The sequence below is a fragment of the Xenopus laevis genome, chromosome 3S (genome assembly GCF_017654675.1).
Source record: "Xenopus laevis strain J_2021 chromosome 3S, Xenopus_laevis_v10.1, whole genome shotgun sequence".
Lineage (NCBI taxonomy): Eukaryota > Metazoa > Chordata > Amphibia > Anura > Pipidae > Xenopus > Xenopus laevis.
The window spans coordinates 60,869,071-60,888,599 of record NC_054376.1 but is presented as its reverse complement, the minus strand read 5'-3'; the positions used below and the strand labels follow the sequence as shown (position 1 = coordinate 60,888,599).

The 19,529-nt window shown below is 41.6% G+C and overlaps 1 protein-coding gene across 2 annotated transcripts in view; it reads left to right on the top strand.

Moving 5' to 3' along the window:
* arih1.S (ariadne RBR E3 ubiquitin protein ligase 1 S homeolog) overlaps window positions 1-19,108 on the top strand; it is a 38,534-nt gene extending 19,426 nt beyond the window's left edge. For both annotated transcript variants that reach the window (XM_018255605.2, XM_018255606.2), the window contains 9 exons: window positions 289-355; window positions 1,212-1,318; window positions 9,173-9,215; window positions 9,861-9,932; window positions 13,074-13,204; window positions 13,990-14,047; window positions 15,488-15,748; window positions 16,616-16,728; window positions 18,796-19,108. In XM_018255605.2, the coding sequence (XP_018111094.1) occupies window positions 289-355; window positions 1,212-1,318; window positions 9,173-9,215; window positions 9,861-9,932; window positions 13,074-13,204; window positions 13,990-14,047; window positions 15,488-15,748; window positions 16,616-16,728; window positions 18,796-18,880 (937 nt within the window). In that variant the 3' untranslated portion in view covers window positions 18,881-19,108. The remainder of the gene's footprint in view (window positions 1-288; window positions 356-1,211; window positions 1,319-9,172; window positions 9,216-9,860; window positions 9,933-13,073; window positions 13,205-13,989; window positions 14,048-15,487; window positions 15,749-16,615; window positions 16,729-18,795) is intronic.
* Window positions 19,109-19,529: the final 421 nt, after the last annotated feature.

Sequence of the window (19,529 nt, the reverse complement as noted above, 5' to 3'; positions counted from 1 at the left end):
TTTTTTCACAAACATAAAAATATAAACAAACATTTTTAATGGACTGGAGGTGGTGGTGTTATTTGTAACTATTAATTGTTTTTGCTCTGGCTGGAAGCAGAGTAATAGGCAAGTCTCTTTTCTAAAGAACCGTTTTTTCATGCTGTTTATTGGGAAAATCTGACTTTCCAGATTTCCAACCACTGGATACAATCTGTGCATGTGAATTTGAACTAAGTGAAATAAAGTAAATAGAAATGCAGAATTTTTGTTGGATTTAACAATTTGCATTTTATTCTTTCTTGGCAGGCGCTTGATAACTGATTCAAAAGTGAAATTAAAGTATCAACATTTAATTACTAATAGCTTTGTAGAGGTAAGTTTTTGCAGCAGTTTGGATATTATTGGGTGTCTGTGAGGGTCTTTGAAACATATTCTGCAATTCAGTGATACCTATTTAAGGGCTAACATTACTTACCTTGATATTAGTTTATTTTATTGAATTTCACTACATTTTAATAGTCCTGTGTTATACTCGTGCTGGCATGTCCTCATTGTACTTCTGTAGAAGCATACCGCCTCTGTAGTTCTGCATTTGTGTGTACACTCTGCATTGATATGCCCTGTCCCTGTTCGGTACTGACATGAATGATTGACTGGATTAACTGGAGCTAAGCTCATGAGCACCATTCCCAACATGCAACTGAAAGTTGTACTCCTTTCTTAATTTTTCATAGCTAGCTTGAGCATTGTCTTTGGCCCAGATGTTATATTATCTTTTTATTTCTTTAAGTAGACAAAGTTGTTCTTCTATTTCTAAAAATGTTTTGGTCATATATTTTCTAAATACTAAGAATCAGATTTAATTACTGTGGACTGTCCGTGGTTGGGCAACCAGTTTTTGGAAAATGTGCACATCTTTTTTTTAGGTGGCAAGCTTTTAATTTTTGTCCCCGCTTGTGGGAAAAGAAAACACTCCTATTTGAAATGTCATTATGTAACAAGCCAGAGCTTTCAATTGCTGACAAACTGTGGGAGATAAGTAACTCGCATATTTTATCTTCAGTCAGTTACCCTACCATGGATGGTCAAAGGTAAGTAAATTTGCCCCTGTATTCCTCTGTAGGACAGATGCAGTATTAAAAAGTATCTAAAATATATTTGATACACCAACATTTTTAAACTGTTTTTTTTCTCTGTTTATTCATTTTTTTGTGTGATTTGTCCTGCAGTGTAACAGACTTTTGAAGTGGTGTCCTGCTCCAGATTGCCACCATGTGGTAAAGGTTCAGTATCCTGACGCCAAACCTGTGCGCTGCAAGTGTGGACGACAGTTCTGGTAAGAAACCAAGGAGCATTTTGACTACTTACTGTACTGGGTTTTTTAAAATATACATTTCTCTGTCGTCTCAGGGGGACACGGAACAGCTGGGTTAAGCTCCACCCTCCGGAGGCAGGACACTTGAATAATTGATTAAAGGGGCGTGACCTAGGGTCTGGCTTAACCCGGTGCTACGCCAACCTAATCAGTTTTTAAGTGTCCTGCTTGGAGGTAGGACATGCACTTCTACATATATCTACAGAAGAATTCATCAGACAAGGGGTCTCCCCAGAGCAGGGCTACCTGTTTCAACAGGGGACCTCCTTCGTTGGATTCATACCGGGGTCTCTTCCTAGCCCTTGGGCTATAACGACCATCCACTAATACCCACTCCTGCTAAGGATACAGGGTCTCTGGGCCGGTATGACTTCTGTGAGTAACCAGATAACCAGAATTATCTTAACACACTCACTTGCCTGCTCAACCTCCCCCCCCCCCCCCCTCTGCCTTGCACTTATGCCTGCCGTGGTTCTTCTATGGGACTCACAACAGGCGCAGACTGGCAGGACTCCTAACTGTTTTGAGCCTGTTTGCTTACTTCTGGCATGGCCCTGCCTGCACGCTGCCCTAAGGACGGACTCGTAGCTCTCAGCAGCGACGCGAGTCTCCCTGCTTCTTCTCCCTGCGCGTGGACGCCATTTTCGCTGCGCGCCGTAGCTGGAACGCACACATGCGTTCCACGGCGCCATTTTGGATTCACTCGCCGCCGAAAGCAGCGCATTCTCTCACACGCTGCGGGTTACAGCAGGGGCATAGACGGACAAGTCCTTCAGTCCTGGGATATACTCTCTACCACTAATAGAGCAGTATTCAGCCTTACCAATAACAGCTGTGGCACTTCTCTGCAGGTTCCCAGTACCTTTGCCAAACCTATTCAGCAGGTACCATAGACATTGCAATGGCAGAAGGTAAGTCAGGGGGGCTATTCCCAAGGCCGGGGGGGAGAGCAGCAGCAGTGGCAGCACCAGCTACGGTCACTTATTTCATGTGCACCAAATGCAATGCTAAAACTTCAGGGGGTCAGGGCGAGCCTCTCTGCAAATCCTGTTCCAGGGGGCAGGGTTCTGTTTCCATTCCAGGAACCTCTCCTTCAGGGCCTCCATCTGATATTTCTAATATAGAAGACATCACCTTAGATGGGGGCGCAAGCACTTCCGCAGCTCCAACGGCTCCTCCTTGGGCTATTCAGCTTTCACAATCATTGGCCTCTCTTCAAAGTTTACCCGCCATTGCAGACAACTTGGGAAAGGCTCTAGCCAAGTTAGGCCAGAAATCCAGCGGCAAACGCAAAAGAGCAGACCCCTCTAAAGGGGAGTCTTCCTTTGTTCCTCATTCGGACTGCTCATCAGCAGGAGCAGATTCATCTCACTCCGAAGGCGAACTTCCTCTTTCTGACGTGTCTTCTGGAGAAGAGGATGAGGACGAAGCGTCCAGACACCGTGAACCTCAACATGACGTTGACAACATTATCAGGAGTGTTCTAGAAGTACTAAAAATTACTCCTTCACCTGATCAACAATCTCAAGAGGCCAGCTTATTCAAGAGGCAACAAAAAGCCTCTACGGTTTTTCCGGCTCACGATCAACTCATTGCCATAGTTAATGACGAATGGAATACTCCCGAACGAAAATTTCAGGCTTCCCGAAAATTCTCCAAATCCTATCCCTTTCCAAAGGACTGGGTGGACAAGTGGTCCATGCCACCTATGGTTGACGCTCCAGTTTCTAGGCTTTCAAGAACCACAGCTCTTCCAGTCCACTGATGCGGCGGCATTCAAGGACCCTACCGATAGACGGCTGGAGGGTTTCTTGAGATCCCTATACTCATCTGCCGGATCTACACTACGCCCTGTCCTGGCTTCTACCTGGGTATCCAGGGCCATACAGACATGGGCTGAGTCTCTCGTCAAGGACATTCAAGAGGGAGTTCCCAGAACTGAACTTCTCTCCACAGCACAAACGATTGCTGAAGTCTCTGCATATATGTGTGATGCTACTCTGGATGCTGCCCCAGATTACGGCTCGCACTTCAGCTCTATCAGTAGCAGCCCGTAGAACCCTTTGGCTTACGAGTTGGACGGCAGATATCAGTTCCAAGAAGTCCCTTACTTCACTGCCTTTCAAGGGTCAGAAACTCTTTGGAGAGGAATTAGAGAAGATCATCTCTCAGGCCACTGGAGGAAAAAGCTCTTTTCTCCCTCAGCCTAAATCCAAAACACCTTCCTCCTTCAGGCGAGGCAAAATTTTCGTGGCCAAAGTGGTCGTTACACCAGGCGTAGCAATTCCCCACACCGTTCCAACTTCCGAACAAAGACCGGCGATAAGGGACGTTCAGCGTGGAAACCGAACAAGTTCCATAACAAGCCTCCAGCAGACAAGTCCACTTCAGCTTGACGGGTCACCCCCTCCGGGTCACGGCAACCAATTGGGGGCAGGTTGCTTTCAAATCCGGGAGGTGTGGACAAGACATTCTTCGGACAATTGGGTCAACGAGATTGTGTCGGAGGGGTATCATCTGGACTTCTCTTTCCCCCCCCTCCAACAAATTTCTGATGTCCAGGCTCCCATCCGCCCCAAGCAAGGCTCAAGCCTTTCTGGACTGTATTTCCAAGATGGAACACAACGGAGTAATTGTCCCGGGTACCTCCGCAGGAGAAATCTCCGGGTTTTACTCCAATCTCTTCCTGGTTCCCAAAAGAGACGGTTCCTTCAGACCAGTACTCGATCTAAAGTACCTCAACAAACACATACGGTCTGTTCGCTTCAAGATGGAAACGTTACGGTCTGTAATCCGAGGAATGGAACCGGAACAACTGATGATGTCTCTGGATATCAAGGACGCCTACCTCCACGTCCCTATCTGGCCACCTCATCATCGCTTCCTGAGGTTTGCCTTCAAGAATCGCCATTATCAGTTTGTGGCTCTGCCATTTGGCCTCTCCTCCGCCCCCAGGGGTCTTCACCAAATTAATGGCGGTGACGGCAGCCTCTTTGCGCCTTCAAGGGGATATCAGTGACCCCCTATCTGGACGACCTGCTCTTGAAGTCCAGGACAATGGAACAAGGCAAATCGGATCTCCAGAGGGCGATCCTACTACTGCAAGACTTCGGCTGGACCATAAACTGGGACAAATCCAATCTCATTCCCAGCTATCAGATGACATTTCTGGGGTTGGAGTTCAACACCCTTTCCCAGCGGGTTACTCTTCCACTGGACAAACAGAGAAAGTTGAGAGATCAAATTCGCCATCTAGCTTCTCTCCAGTTTCCCACAGTTCATCTGGCCATGAAAGTATTGGGATCGATGGTCTCGTCCATGGAGGCGTACCATTCGCACAAATTCATCTGAGACCTCTCCAAGCCAACATACTGTCCCGCTGGAAGGGAGCTCAACTCTCTCAGAAGATCCTCTTCTACAGTCGACAAGGGACTCCCTCCTGTGGTGGCTGCAACGGGACAATCTGTCAACGGGCCAGTCCTGGGCAATCCCGGATTGGACAGTGATAACTACCGACGCCAGTCTTCTAGGCTGGGGGCGACATGGGACAACCTATCCGTGCAAGGCCTATGGTCCGCTCCCGAAATACTTCTCCCAATAAATATACTAGAACTTCGGGCAGTCCGACTGTCTCTCCAGCACTGGACGCAGCAATTGCAGACAAGATCAGTGAGAGTTCAGAGCGGACAATTCCACCACGGTCGCCTACATAAACAGACAAGGAGGAACCCGCAGCAAGGCAGCTCTAGCGGAGGCCCAACAGATTCTAAGCTGGGCAGAACTAAACTCAGTAAGGCTGTCAGCCATCCACATTCCAGGGGTGAACAACACGAAAGCGGATTTCCTCAGCCGAAACCAACTAGACCCAGGAGAATGGGAGCTTCACCCAGAGGTGTTCTCCCTCCTAGTCAGTCAGTGGGGCCTTCCCCAGATAGACCTGATGGCCTCCAGAAACAACCGCAAAGTACAATCGTTCTTCGCTCGCGCCCGGGATCCGTTAGCAGCAGGAGTGGATGCCATGACTCAAAGTTGGCACTTCGACCTAGCTTACGTCTTCCCTCCTCTGCCCATGTTGCCCAGGGTCCTCAAAAAGATACGACGATCGAACATCAAGGTCATTGTCATAGCCCCATATTGGCCCAGAAGAACTTGGTTCTCCGATCTTCAAGAGATGTCGGTGTCTCCACCAGTGCGACTACCAGCCAGGGACGATCTCCTTCTCCAGGGGCCCATAGCACACCACAATCCGGGCCTCTTCGCTTTGACGGCATGGCTATTGAAGCGGACAATTGGCGGAGACGAGGCATATCTGACGAGGTCATTACCACAATGTTGAAATCTCGCAAACCTACCTCGTCCAAAGCCTACCATAGGGTATGGCGCAGCTACTGGAGTTGGTGCCAAGAAGCCGGGTTCCCTTTTCTGGATTACGACATACCAAGAATCTTGTCCTTTTTGCAACAGGGTTTTCAACTGGGTCTCAAGCTTAGCTCACTGAAGGTACAAGTGTCGGCACTATCAGCCCTCTTCCATTCTCGACTGGCCCTCGAAGATACCGTTCATACCTTCCTGCAAGGTGTTGCCCATGCGGCACCACCGTTCCGCCCTCCGATCCCAGGTTGGGATCTCAACCTTGTCCTTGCAGCCTTACTGGATCCTCCCTTTGCCCGGATCCGGCTAACACTAAAGAAAGACGACTTCATAGTCTCGATGTCGTCAGAGCGCTCCGCTGGTATATAGAGAAATCGAAGGCCTTTCGACGTTCCCAACGTTTGTTTGTGATTCCCGAAGGATCCCGCAGAGGCATGGCAGCCTCTAAGACTTCCATTGCACGCTGGCTGAAGGAACTCATCCATCTAGCTTATGTCTCTAAAGGAAGATCTCCTCCCGAAGGAGTGCGTGCTCATTCCACCAGAGCTATGGGAGCTTCCTGGGCATGGCGCAACTCGGCTTCCCTGGATCAGATCTGCAGAGCGGCCTCCTGGTCCTCTGTGCACACATTTACAAAGTTCTACAGACTTGACACCTTTTCTTCCTCTGAGGCCTCGTTTGGCCGTAAGGTGTTACATTCTGTGGTACAATAATGTGTACCGATCTCTTCCGCTCCCACCCTGCTGTTCTCGGGGCTGCTTTGTTAAGTCCCCAGCTGTTCCCTGTGTCCCCCTGAGACGACAGAGAAAACAGGATTTTTTGATACTCACCGTTAAATCCTTTTCTCTGTAGTCGATAGGGGGACACAGGGCTTCCCGCCCCGCGGCGAGATGTTGACCAAGTTGGTCCATAAGGGAATACTCCCTGAGTTACCGTTCTGCTCATTCAGTTTTGTTTTTTCTTATGCTAGCAGTCTCTTTGGTACAAACTGATTAGGTTGGCGTAGCACCGGGTTAAGCCAGACCCTAGGTCACGCCCCTTTAATCAATTATTCAAGTGTCCTGCCTCCGGAGGGTGGAGCTTAACCCAGCTGTTCCCTGTGTCCCCCTATCGACTACAGAGAAAAGGATTTAACGGTGAGTATCAAAAAATCCTGTTTTACATTTTGCATAATGAGTTATAATTTACAGATCTATGACTTAAAAATCTGGTTTAGCCATGGACATCCGTTTCTTCATGATTTTGCATGTTTACATCTCTTCACCACACTGAAACCGGAAGTGCAAGACAAAACAGAAATCAAAATTAAAGCATACATTAGACTAAGGGAGAAGATGACATTTAAAGGATGTGCAAAACTAGAAAAGCTCTATAAAACGTTGTAGAAAGCAGTAAGGATAAAATAGTTATAGCAGTTGCTGACTGAATTTGAAAAACTGAAAGAACAATGCTGGCCACAGATGCAAAGATAAAATCGTATGAAACAAAGGTTTGTATTATGTTCGTACCATGCGTGGATCATCTCGACATTTTTCATTCCATGGCGATTGGTCATTTAGTCAGACAGGTTAGAGGATTTATTTTGGCTAAAGATAATATCTCTGCATGTATTGCATATCTGACAATATCAATGGGAGATTGCCACTACTAATTGTTGGACATTCGTACAATTGCTGTCTGTCAATCCATTGCCAGAACATCGTCTTTACTTTAGAACAATGGGAAGGTAATGAGATATCAGCTCCCTAACACAAAATAACAGCTCCCTGGTAGATCTAAGAACAGCACTTAATAGTAAAAGCCAAGTCACACTGAGACTGATTCAGTTACATTAAGTAGGAGAAATAATAGCCTGCCAGAAAGTAGTTCCATCCTAAAGTGCAGGCACAAGTCACATGTCTGGGGCAGCTGGGAAACTGACAAAATGTCTAGCCCCATGTCAGATTTCAAAATTGAATATAAATAAAATCTGTTTACTATTTTGAGAAATGGATTTCAGTGCAGACTTATAGTGGAGCAGCACTATTAACTGATGTGTTTTCTCCATGACAGTATACCTTTAAAAAGCAGAAGAACAGCATGACGAAAGAGGATATGTGAATATTAGTCAGAATGGGGATGGAGAATCCCGAAGTGGAAGACATAAAAAGATATTGGCAAAAGGAACAAAGGGTCAAATGCAATAGAAAATTAGCAAATGCCTCAAATTTGCTACTTTTTTTTTTTGCAGGATATTTGCTGGACTATGAGGTCCAAAGACCAGTTTAGGATGCCTTGATTGTACATCAGCTTTGTGAATAGAACATGGAACATTTGTGCTCAGCTTTTTAAAAATGTATTTTATATAATATAATTTTCTCTTAATCCTTTCTCTGTTATTCTCGCATATCCAGCCTATCTTCCATTGTTTACAAATCCAGTTTCCTTTTTATTTTTACATTCACATGAATCCTGTACATTAGTTTTTTCATCTTGTTCTCTACAGCCATTTTCCTACACTGTGTCAGCCACTGATTAAAGGGCAGACACAAAAAGGAGGGGATAAGGAAGTATGATATCTCTGATTAGAACCAAATCACTTAATTACAGGGGGGGGGTTAGTAAAAGTAAAATCACAACAATGAATTATTCATTCATTATAAAACACAATAAATAATAGTGAAGAAAACAATGTCTCGATAAATTTTGTTTAGGTCATTTTGAAAAAAAGTGCCCCTTGTAGAACAATTTTTAGATTATTTTGTTCTTTTTCTCTCTGACATTTTCTGTCCCCTTTTTGTTGGTTTTTGTTCTGCTCTGTGATTTTCATTTGCATTTGGCACTTTTCCTCTTTTTCCACCCTGTGACCTTTTTCATTTATCTTTAATTTACACATTATTAATCCCTTTATTTTCATGCTTCTTCAGCAAGGCAGCTCTCCACCTCTGAAGCCAATTCTCCACCAGGCCTACTTGTATTTGATACAGAGGCATATCCTTCTTTATGATTGGTGTCAATGTTATTTTGGAATTTGGTGTAAAGTGTAGAGACAAAAGTGTGGGCGCTGTCCATGTCCACAGCAGATTCCAGAACTAGAATTTTTCAAGTTCGCTTGAGTAGCTAGATATTGCAAAAATAATTTGTCAGTTTCTTTCCTGATCAGGAATTTCACTGTACTACAGTGTTGAAACAAAGAAGTATGTTAGCATAGAAAATACCACCACAGACAAATAAAATAGTAGTACATGCATTAACATATACTTTAGCTTATGTCAAGAAATGTATCTGGCTGAAAATCACACTATGATCTATTTAGTATAGAGTAATTTACTTATACATTTGTAATGTTTTTAGATGCACTGGAGATGGAATTATTTTTGTTTAATGTTTTTTTGTTTGTTGTAGCGTTAAAAGGAGTATTAAATATTTGATTCTCCATTCATACTCATATTCTTTTACTTACAGCTTCAACTGTGGAGAAAATTGGCATGACCCAATAAAGTGTAAGGTGAGAAACAGTCACAGACCCTGTTTGGAAAGAGTGATTGAGAATTGTGTTGATTTAATGGCAGGCAGTGTTTGAAGTTAAATGTATTATGATGGCTGAAATGGAAACTGTACCATTTTAAAATGGTATAGTAATTCTTTAATTCTATGGTTAATTTTTGTTTGGGTTTATAAACCTACAAAAACCTCTTCCATAGTAGCCCTATGTTGTGTTACTGTTTAAGGTGGCCATACACGGGCAGATAAAGCTGCCGATATCGGTAGTTTGGACCGATTTGACAGCTTATCTGCCCGTGTATGGGGGCTTCCGACGGGTCTTCCCGATCGATAGCTGGCCACGATATCGATCGGGAAGGTTGGATTTTTACCCGACCGACCCGTCGGAGCCACTTGGCGCATCGTAATTCGATCGTTCGGCCATACGGCCGAACGTTCGAATTACCCCCGATATAGCCACGCAGTTTAGTGGCATATCGGGGAAAGATCCGCTCGTTTGGCGATGTCGCCAAACGAGCGGATCTTGGAGTCTATGGCCACCTTTAATTGCATCATGAAAATCTCCTCTGCTGGGAGGCCCTTTAAAACTGTACAAATAAAAAAACTGTACAATAAAAACATGCAAAAATAAAATATATTCTCTTAATAGTGGTTAAGGAAATGGATTAAGAAATGTGACGATGACAGCGAAACGTCAAATTGGATTGCAGCCAATACCAAGGTAGGGGATGAATGTTTGAGACTACACTGTTTTATTCCTTCATGATTTCTATGTAATTTCACTGGAAGTGAAGATGTATGTTGAGGATAGTTCACATCGTAATAGTTGATTAAACGGGAAAATGTAGTTCATGCACAAGATGCATTATCTATAAATTATTTATTCCAATTCAGTTGTGCTTCTTCGGGGCAGCTGGTTAGAGTTAAGATGGCCATAGACGTGCAGATTATAGACTCTTGTCGTACGACCGATCAGACGACCCTGTCTTCCAAACTGCAACTAACCATTCAGATTAACTACTGTAGTAAAATAACAAATCAGGCAATGTTCTGGCCATGACCGCAACAGTGCAAAAGTTGTCTGACAAATACTAGTGACAGTCACCCATTGATATTGTCAGATAGGTAGGATGTGCAGAGAAATTATTGTTAGCCGACAGAAATCTTCTAACTTGCCTGTATTAAAAATGTCCAAACAGTCCACACATGGTCCAAAAACAGTTTTTGTGCAACTTTTTCTTTACTTCTCTGGCCAGCTTTAGTTTATTTTCCCTTCTTAGGATCAGTGATGCCACCGATGTACACTGAGCAGCTTAAATTGACAACTGTTTGCTCAAATTGACTGTAAATTTAAACAGATGTAAAGATAGAATCGCTAAGAAAAGTAGGTTGAGTTTGTTGGGTTTTCCTTCATTAGCATTCGTTAAATGTAAACTACTGTGGAGAGACTCATGATAAAATATACAGTATTGTACAAAATTATCTAGCCTACCAGTGTATGCGGTTCTTGCAATATTTGTAGCAAGAGTCAATGCAGCACTCTGCTTTACTAGAACATGTAAATCAGAACTGTAGAATAACAAATACAATGCAGCAACACAGTTACAGCCCATGGTTTGAGTTGGTTTTCATAATGGAATCCTCCCTCCTCTGTTACCGGTTTAGTTCACATGTTCGTCATGGCTTAGCCGCCAAACAAAACTGGGATTGAGAATTTTCATGACTTCCTGTGCTAAGGATCCACCTTAGTTTGAGGCTTGCAATGCTCTTAAATCAATGTGCAAAAAAAATATTTAGTTAAAGGACAACGAAGGGTTAATAAACATGCTGTCTATAATGAAAGGCTTTCTATGTTATAATTTACTGCACCCAGCGAATCCAGGCTGTCTCTTCTCTTTCATGTGCAAATACTCTGCCTGCAGAAGCAGAGTCTTCTGGTAGGGTGACGTCACTAAAATTCTATGGCTTCCCTCCCTGCTGCCTCGGGCACAGAAGGATCGTGTTACACACATCCTGAAGCTTCTGCACATTCTTCTAATTATAATAAGCCCTTCCCTTGTGTCACTCATGGCCATTGATGTAAATATTTTTAAAAGATCTGATCGTCATCGTGAGACCATGGTTATCTCAAAACGATCGTACGAATTGTTAATCAACTAAAAAGACCATTTCAGGTGATATTGCCAGGAAAACAAAGGGTAGTTGCCTGCTTGTCCCTGCAAACATAGATAGATTGCACTGGGACAGATAAAGATTTTTTAAGCTGGCCGATCAATTTTCTGACAGATGTCGGCCGAAAAATCGTAAGATGTACGATCGTTCGAATCCCACTAACCGCACGATAATTTCAAAGGATTGGTCGGACTTCCCTAAAATCGTTCGTTTGGCAAGCGAAATCTTTGCGTCTATGGGGACCTTTAGATCAGGAGCGCTGAGGTGCATACTGTTTTGAACACTGCGAAGGGGATCAATGCTGCAAGCACGATCACAGACTTATGTGCTTTCTTAGCATAGATAATCATATACTAATGAGGACAAGCGCTTGTAGTCTGGGGACTGAATTTGGAGCATGCGCACAATTGAAGTCTGTGTAAAAGTATGAAGCACGCAACTAACAAAGATGGCGACTGCGATCAGTTTGTTGTGCTGTCTGTTAATGATAGGATTTCTACATAAACTATACTAGATTTTTTTTTTAAAAGTGATTCAGGAGGCATATATATGGGCTACACAATGGAACCCATAGTAAGCTTTGGCTTTCATTCTCCTTTAAATGAATGTGAAAAGTGAACAAAAAAAAAGTAATGATAGTTCCTTTGTAATGATCATATTCAATATTTCCATGGATCATGTTGTCCAGTATTTCTTATGTTTACTTCTTGGGTGTGTTTGTGCCATTATCTCAGCAAGGGGGACCTTAATGGGCTTGGAACCATGGGGATCTCTTTCTTTCTGCTGCCAGAACTGAGCGTGCGCTCTCTCCACTTATTGCCTTGATTTCCTTTTTCTCGTCTTTCCTTACATAGTCACATGGCTTCAGCCTTGCTGTTCCTGGATTGCCTAAGGCTGCCCTCTGTAGGTTGGAGGTCACCATTACACAGTCCTCATTTATTTGCCTGTTACAGTATATATTTTTACAAATGAGCACATGTATTATTATTATTACAAAATATATCTTTGAGAAGTATCCAAAAATAAAACCGTGTTTGTTTTTTTGCACTTATTTATTTTTAGAAGAGATATGTAGTATCAATCGTGAAGGTTTGAAATTAGCTCCCTTTCTGACTGCAAATGGGACGCCCAGGAGGATACAGGATACCTTTTTTTTTTCTTACCTGACATTAGAATTAGTTAGTTTAGATGAGACTGAAGATTAGTTTTCTTGACTCTTATTCAGACTTATAGCTTACTTATAGCCTACAGTAGTAGAAGCATCTGTGTGCCCCAAATCCCACAGTGCTACTTTTGATATTTTTAAAGATTGTATATACAACAATTTTACATTTTCCAGGGGACCAGATAGAAAAACTCTATATCTGTGAAATTGTAAAATGAGGAATGTACAATCATCATGCATCATAAAATCCAGAAAATGCTCTTAATGAAATGCCTTAGAACATAAATGGACAGTAAAAAACAATTAAAAAAAAACATAAAATCAGGGGAACATTAAATTGTGGTTTGTCTATAATAAAGCTACTTGTTAATTTTTTTAGACCAGCAAAAAGCACCTTTTACCTAATGTAAGAGAGACATTCAACTTTATTCCTCATATTATTAAAATAATAATAATACTCATTTAAAAAGGGCAAAGGTATCATTCTTTTCTTGATCTCCTTTTTTTTTTTTCTTTTTATAACAGGAGTGCCCAAAATGTCATGTGACCATAGAGAAGGATGGTGGCTGCAACCACATGGTATGCCGGAACCAGAACTGCAAAGCAGAGTTCTGCTGGGTGTGCCTGGGCCCATGGGAGCCTCATGGCTCTGCCTGGTAAGTATTTAAACATTCTAGGACTTTTTACAATCACTAGGCTCTAATATGGGTATACCTGAATTGTACCTGTAAATATACAATGTGCTTAAATCTGCTTCAGTTTATTGCAACTTGCAGTTTTCCCTCCGGACCCTTTGACAAGGCAGTCCTGTTCCTTACACCTGCCTCGGTCAGGTGTTAGTATGGGGAGTGTCATTGTATGTTGTACCAGAGAAATTTGCCATTTATTGCACCATGGGTCCTAGTCTACACCGTGAAATTCACCAGGCAAATTTTCTTTCACCATTAAACATTCACATAAGTAGCATTCTCCTGGCACCTTAAAACCCTGACTCATTCACTAGCATTACACATAACATTACACATAACAGAGAAAGCATTTCCACTGCTTGAATGGCACTGCTCTAGGTAGCATCCTGTTATGGTGCTACAATGAAAGTCTCAACACTCTACTACCAAAGGTTTTATTTTACTTTTATTTTAGCGATCTGTAGTTAATTCCAACAATTAAGAGGGGTTGCAAATAAGGTTCTGTACAAAAAATAAGCTAGATCTGCCTATTAACTAGTTAGTTACATTTTATAAATAGGGCACATTTTATATATGTAAGAACCCCCCCCCCCCCAAAAAAAAAAATATATATATATATATATATATAAATATCAACATAATTAGTGTATATCATTAACAAGTTTAATTTTTATGCACGTTTTATTGATCATCGCTAGCGAAAATGTTAGCCTTATAAGATATTCTATATCTTATATTGCTCTCTGTTACAGGTATAATTGTAACCGCTACAATGAGGATGATGCGAAGGCTGCTCGAGATGCTCAAGAGGTGGGTATGGCTTCCATTTTAAGCTGCTTATACTCGCACAAACCCATTTTTGGTTGTTGTGAAAAAATGAAATGTGTTTCGCATCTGCACTTTGTTTTTGTTTCATATATTTGCTTAAGACTTGCTACATTTATCTGTGTAAAATATCTACTAATGCTGCCTGCAACCTGGCTCTGGGTAGTCTGATTCAAAATGTGTTATCACTTAGTTTATTAATCAAAAAGTTGTAATTTTATGAACGAATACACATTGTGGTATGGATTAGAGTCCTGCACGGAACCAATTTGTTAAACCGATCCGCAACCCGCATACTTACCCGATTGGACCCACGACTCGACCTGCACGTACCTTATCCACAACCTGATCCACGACCCGCTGACCATCAAGGAACAGGAAGTGTTGTCATTGAAAACCAGAAGTAACATCATTAGAAGTAGGCATAATCAGAAAGAAAGGAGTACAAGCGGAAGTGACATCATTAGTTGGCGTGATCAGAAAAAAAACAGTAAAACTCACTATTTAGAAGACCTGCAAACCTGGATAACCGCCGACCTGCGTCTATACCTGCTCTTGAAACTTCTACCTGCAACTCGAAGGGCACCACAGGTTTTTGCGGGTACCAGACCCGCTGCAGGACTCTAGTATAGGTAAAGCATTTGTGTATTCATTGTATTGAGGAAACATTAACTAGAGTTCTGGCTAAGATTTTACTTTATTCACAAAATATTAAAAATACCAATTGCAAATTTTCTCATATCACTGTCTGCATTATAGTATAATATATTTTAAAGTTGAATTACCTCTTTAAACAGAAACATGTATATACAATGGTTACTTTGCCTCTGTATTAATCATGCTGCTGGAGAAACTTTTGGAAATATTTTTGCTTTTAAATCTCTGGATGAAAAACCAGAGAACCCTATTATTCCATTGTGATATTTATAAAACAAAAAGAACCCACGTAGGCCTGGTCAATTCACAAAAAAAGAAAAATGTACAATAAGTGTCGGTATGGGATATATTATCTGGAACGCTTGGGACCCAGGGTTATCCACATAAAGTTTTTGTTTTTTTTCTTTGGATCACCAAAACGTAAGTCTAATTTTAAAAAGAATCAACATTTAATACACCCAACAGTGTTCATTTGCCAATATGGATTTATGCAGCTTGGTTGCAATCAAGTGCACGGTACTGTTTTTCCATTACAGAAAAATAATTTAGGAAATTAGAACTATTTGCTTAAAATGAACTCTCTGTAAGATAGCCTTCCCTTTTATAAGTGATCCCATACCTGCTTTTGCATTTGTTTATCCACTTTATGTAGAAATAGGTTGTTCCTTGTTGTGATACTGTTCAGAAAGTACTTGCCATCTATCCATAGTGTCAATCATCAGGGCTGGATACGTGTTAACCTTTGTCTCTTATTTTCTATTAAAATAGCGATCCAGAGCAGCATTACAAAGATATCTTTTCTACTGTAACCGTTACATGAATCACATGCAAAGCCTGCGATTTGAGCACAAGTTATATGCTCAAGTAAAGCAGAAGATGGAAGAGATGCAGCAACACAACATGTCATGGATTGAAGTTCAGTTCCTAAAAAAGGCAGTTGATGTGCTGTGCCAGTGTCGCTCCACACTAATGTACACATATGTGTTTGCCTTCTACCTCAAGAAGAACAACCAGTCTATTATATTTGAGGTAAGCTCTTTGTGCCTGCAAGAGGAATGAATGAGTTATAGAGGCCCTACACATAGGGGCAGATTCACTAAGGGTCGAATTTCGAAGTTAAAAATACTTCGAAATTCGACCCTCGAATTGAAATCCTTCGACTTCGAATATCGAAGTCGAAGGATTTAGCGCTAATCCTGCGATCGATCGATCGAAGGATTTTTCGTTCGATCGAACGATTAAATCGTTCGAATCGAACGATTCGAACGATTTTAATTCAACGATCGAAGGAAAATCCTTCGATCAAAAAAAGATTAGCAAACCTATGGGGACCTTCCCCATAGGCTAACATTGACTTCGGTAGGTTTTACCTGCCGAAGTAGGGGGTCGAAGTTTTTTTTAAAGGGCAAGTACTTCGACTATCGAATGGTCGAATAGTCGAACGATTTTTCGTTCGATTTCGTTCGAATTCGAACGAATTTAACCAATTCGATGGTCGAAGTACCAAAAAAATACTTCGAAATTCGAAGTATTTTTCATTCGAATCCTTCACTCGAGCTTAGTGAATCGGCCCCATAGTGTAAAGTCATACGGGAACAATCTCCACGCATAAAAGGTCTCTGCCTTGCCAGCTAATTTTGCAGACACAAGAGCAGCATACCTTATTAGATATTTGTACCTTATTTGATGCTTGTAGCAGGGGAGTGGTTACTTTCAGGAATGCCTGATAAACTGTTTACAGCAAAATATGACAACTGTTCATAAACGAGACATTATGAAACATGCTGATGTTCTTTGCAGCTTTTATTCACTACCCTTTACATTGCTATTCATTTACTGTTTGCTTAATAATTCAAATTCAATATGGTAAACAGAGTTTTCCTGTGATTCTTATAGAATAATCAAGCAGATTTAGAAAATGCAACAGAGGTTCTATCTGGATATTTGGAGAGAGACATTTCCCAGGACTCACTGCAAGACATAAAACAGAAAGTGCAAGACAAATACAGGTGAGAGCTGTATTATTTGTATCACACATTTTTTCTGTTTCCATGCATTATTTCGGCAGTTGAATATATTTTACAAAATAATGAAATTGGCAGTTGCATAGAATTTATGCATCAATTTGAGTATACATTTCTTTATACTGGGTCCAAGTGAAACACTATAGAAAACTCATGTATAATATGTGCATTTTATCATACTGATCCTGTGACTCTGTTCTTTTCTTTCACCATAGTTCTATTCTTTCAGTAAAAGACATAGGAAACAGTGTTAGCGAAGTTGGGAATAAAAGAAGCTGATAATTTTGCAGCTTCCAGCAGCTGTGATTTTATCTCTCAACAGGGAGTTGTGCGGATTTTGCGAATAGTGCACTTCAGTTACAAAATAAATCAAGAGTGTTCGTCAGCATGCATCATATAATTTGTGGTTGAACGTAAAACATTAAAGTTCAAAGTTCTTTTTCTAAGTGCTGTTTCTAATTTCGAATTTTGATAAAACTCTTGACTTCAACACACTGATATTATCCTATAGTGATATTTTACATACAGTTGATCTGGTTTCATTTAGTGAAGAAAACAAAGTTGTGGTGACTATATGCAACTTAACTTAGTCCCTAACACAGAAGCTGAAAATACTGATTGAGCCTTCTGTAATCATCCTCTTATTTGTGGTTGTTCTCACTTATTTCCTTACTCATATTCATATTCATTTTTTCACCATGTTGAAGTAATATTGTAAGCAGTTTTTAACAGTAACCACATCATTTTTATTCACAAGCCTGACAACACCCATGTACATGTACATGTACACCCAAGTACATGAATCCCCATATAAGGCATATTTCATAGTTCTCCCACTGTCATTAATCTTGTATAACCTCATTTCTAATGCAATTCCTTTGGTTTGGGCCACCATAAGAATGGTGAGGAAAAAGTCTTATTAGGTGTCACCAGCAGAAATCATGACTTTTCCTTAGTTACTTCCTTACTAAGATACAATTTGCCTAAAACCAAGAAGACCTGTGTCTGGAAACCAACTTTCAGAAATATAAATTTTCAAATGAGTTAGATTTACCTAAAAAAAGAGGGAAAGTTAATAGAAAGGAAAAAGGTAAACATAGTTAAGATCAAGGATCAGCAGCAGAAAATAAGTACAGGGCAATGTCTAATGCAGTGGTCCCCAACCAGTAGCTCATGAGCAACATGTTGCTCCATAACCCCTTGGATGTTGCTCTCAGTGGCCTCAGAGCAGGTGCTTCTTTATGAATTCCAGGCTTGGAGAAAAGTTTTGGTTGCATAAAAACCAGGTATCCTAACAAACAGAGGCTCCTGCAGGCTGCCAGTCCACATAGGGGCTGCCAATAGTCAATCACAACCCTTACTTGGCACTAGCCAGGAACATTTTTCATGCTTGTGTTGGGGACCCCTGCTCTAATGAATCTGGACCCAAGACAGAATAGAACTACAAGTTGCACAACAATGGTAGGCTATTCCAAATAGATTTTTCTTCAGGCAACTTATCTTCCCGAACTGCCTTCCCTCAGTTAGAATGTAAATTGCTGGCAGGATGGCACTCGGAGCGATTAGTTTTCCGAAGTCGCCCAAAGTTGCCTCACGAGGAAACTTTGGGTGACTTGGGAAAGCCGAAGTGATCCGACTGCCATCCCGCTAGCGATTTACATTCTAGCTGGCGGGAAGGCAGTTCGAGGAGATTAGTCATCTGAAGAAGAAGCGATTTATGCTCCCTCCACAAAAAATGGGGATGGGGGCTGGCACAAATAACAAGCCTTGTTTTCTGACTACCAGAATGCTCACTAGTGGCCGCAGTTCACTTGCAGCAGATGATACAATTAAACAGGCAGGAATGTTTGGGGATAAGTAGTCATGATGGGAGAAAGTGATAGGGAAAAAAGGGTGTTTAAAGGTTGCCATTTTGAACTTACTCTTCTAACAAATCTTTCATACCTCCCTGAAGCATGTGTGAGCTCTCCTCTAAACTCAACCAGACATTTGTAATATCATACACAATACATGCAGTCACCTGTAACCCTGCTGTCTTCTTCTTCTTCCTAGATACTGCGAGAGCAGGAGGCGAGTATTGCTGCTTCATGTGCACGAAGGTTATGAAAAGGACTTGTGGGAATATATTGAGGACTGATTTCCACTATAAAGACCAACTTCTGTTGCCACCTGACACTAGAATTCAACCTACCATTAAATGCAGTTCTGCCCCCTGAGGCTGACCCCATGCACATTCAGCCGTCTCTTCCCTTTTTCTCTCGCTCTCATCTCTTTTGCTCCTGCCAGGCCTTTGGTTGGTTTATTTTATTTTTGTTAATGGAAAGTCTAAGTAAATTATATTGTAATAAAAAAAGGGAAGCAGCTAGCAGAGGAAATGGTTTGACAGTATTGTAGGCATATTTAACCCCTTGGGCGATGAGAGGCTGTAGAAGCATTGATCTGTGTTCTTTAATGCTCTCAAATGCATATGCTAATCATTATGGCCACCAAGGGGTTAATTTGTGTGCAGCACCTCAGCAACTTGCAAATTCTTCCTCTTAAAGGATCAATAACATAATTAAAAAAAAAAAATCATTAGTATAGAACAAAAAGAACACAAAGACAAATGAAACTTTTAAATCGCAAAGTCTTTATTAAGAAATAACTTACCGAAACTCCGCTTGCGCTCCTCTTCAGAAAAGGCGACATGGCGACAATCCATCATGTGGCGCTCATAGGCTGTCTCCTATAAGGAAAGCAGGGAGGAAAAATCGAGCGCCGCACGATGGCCGGATTGCCTTTTCTGA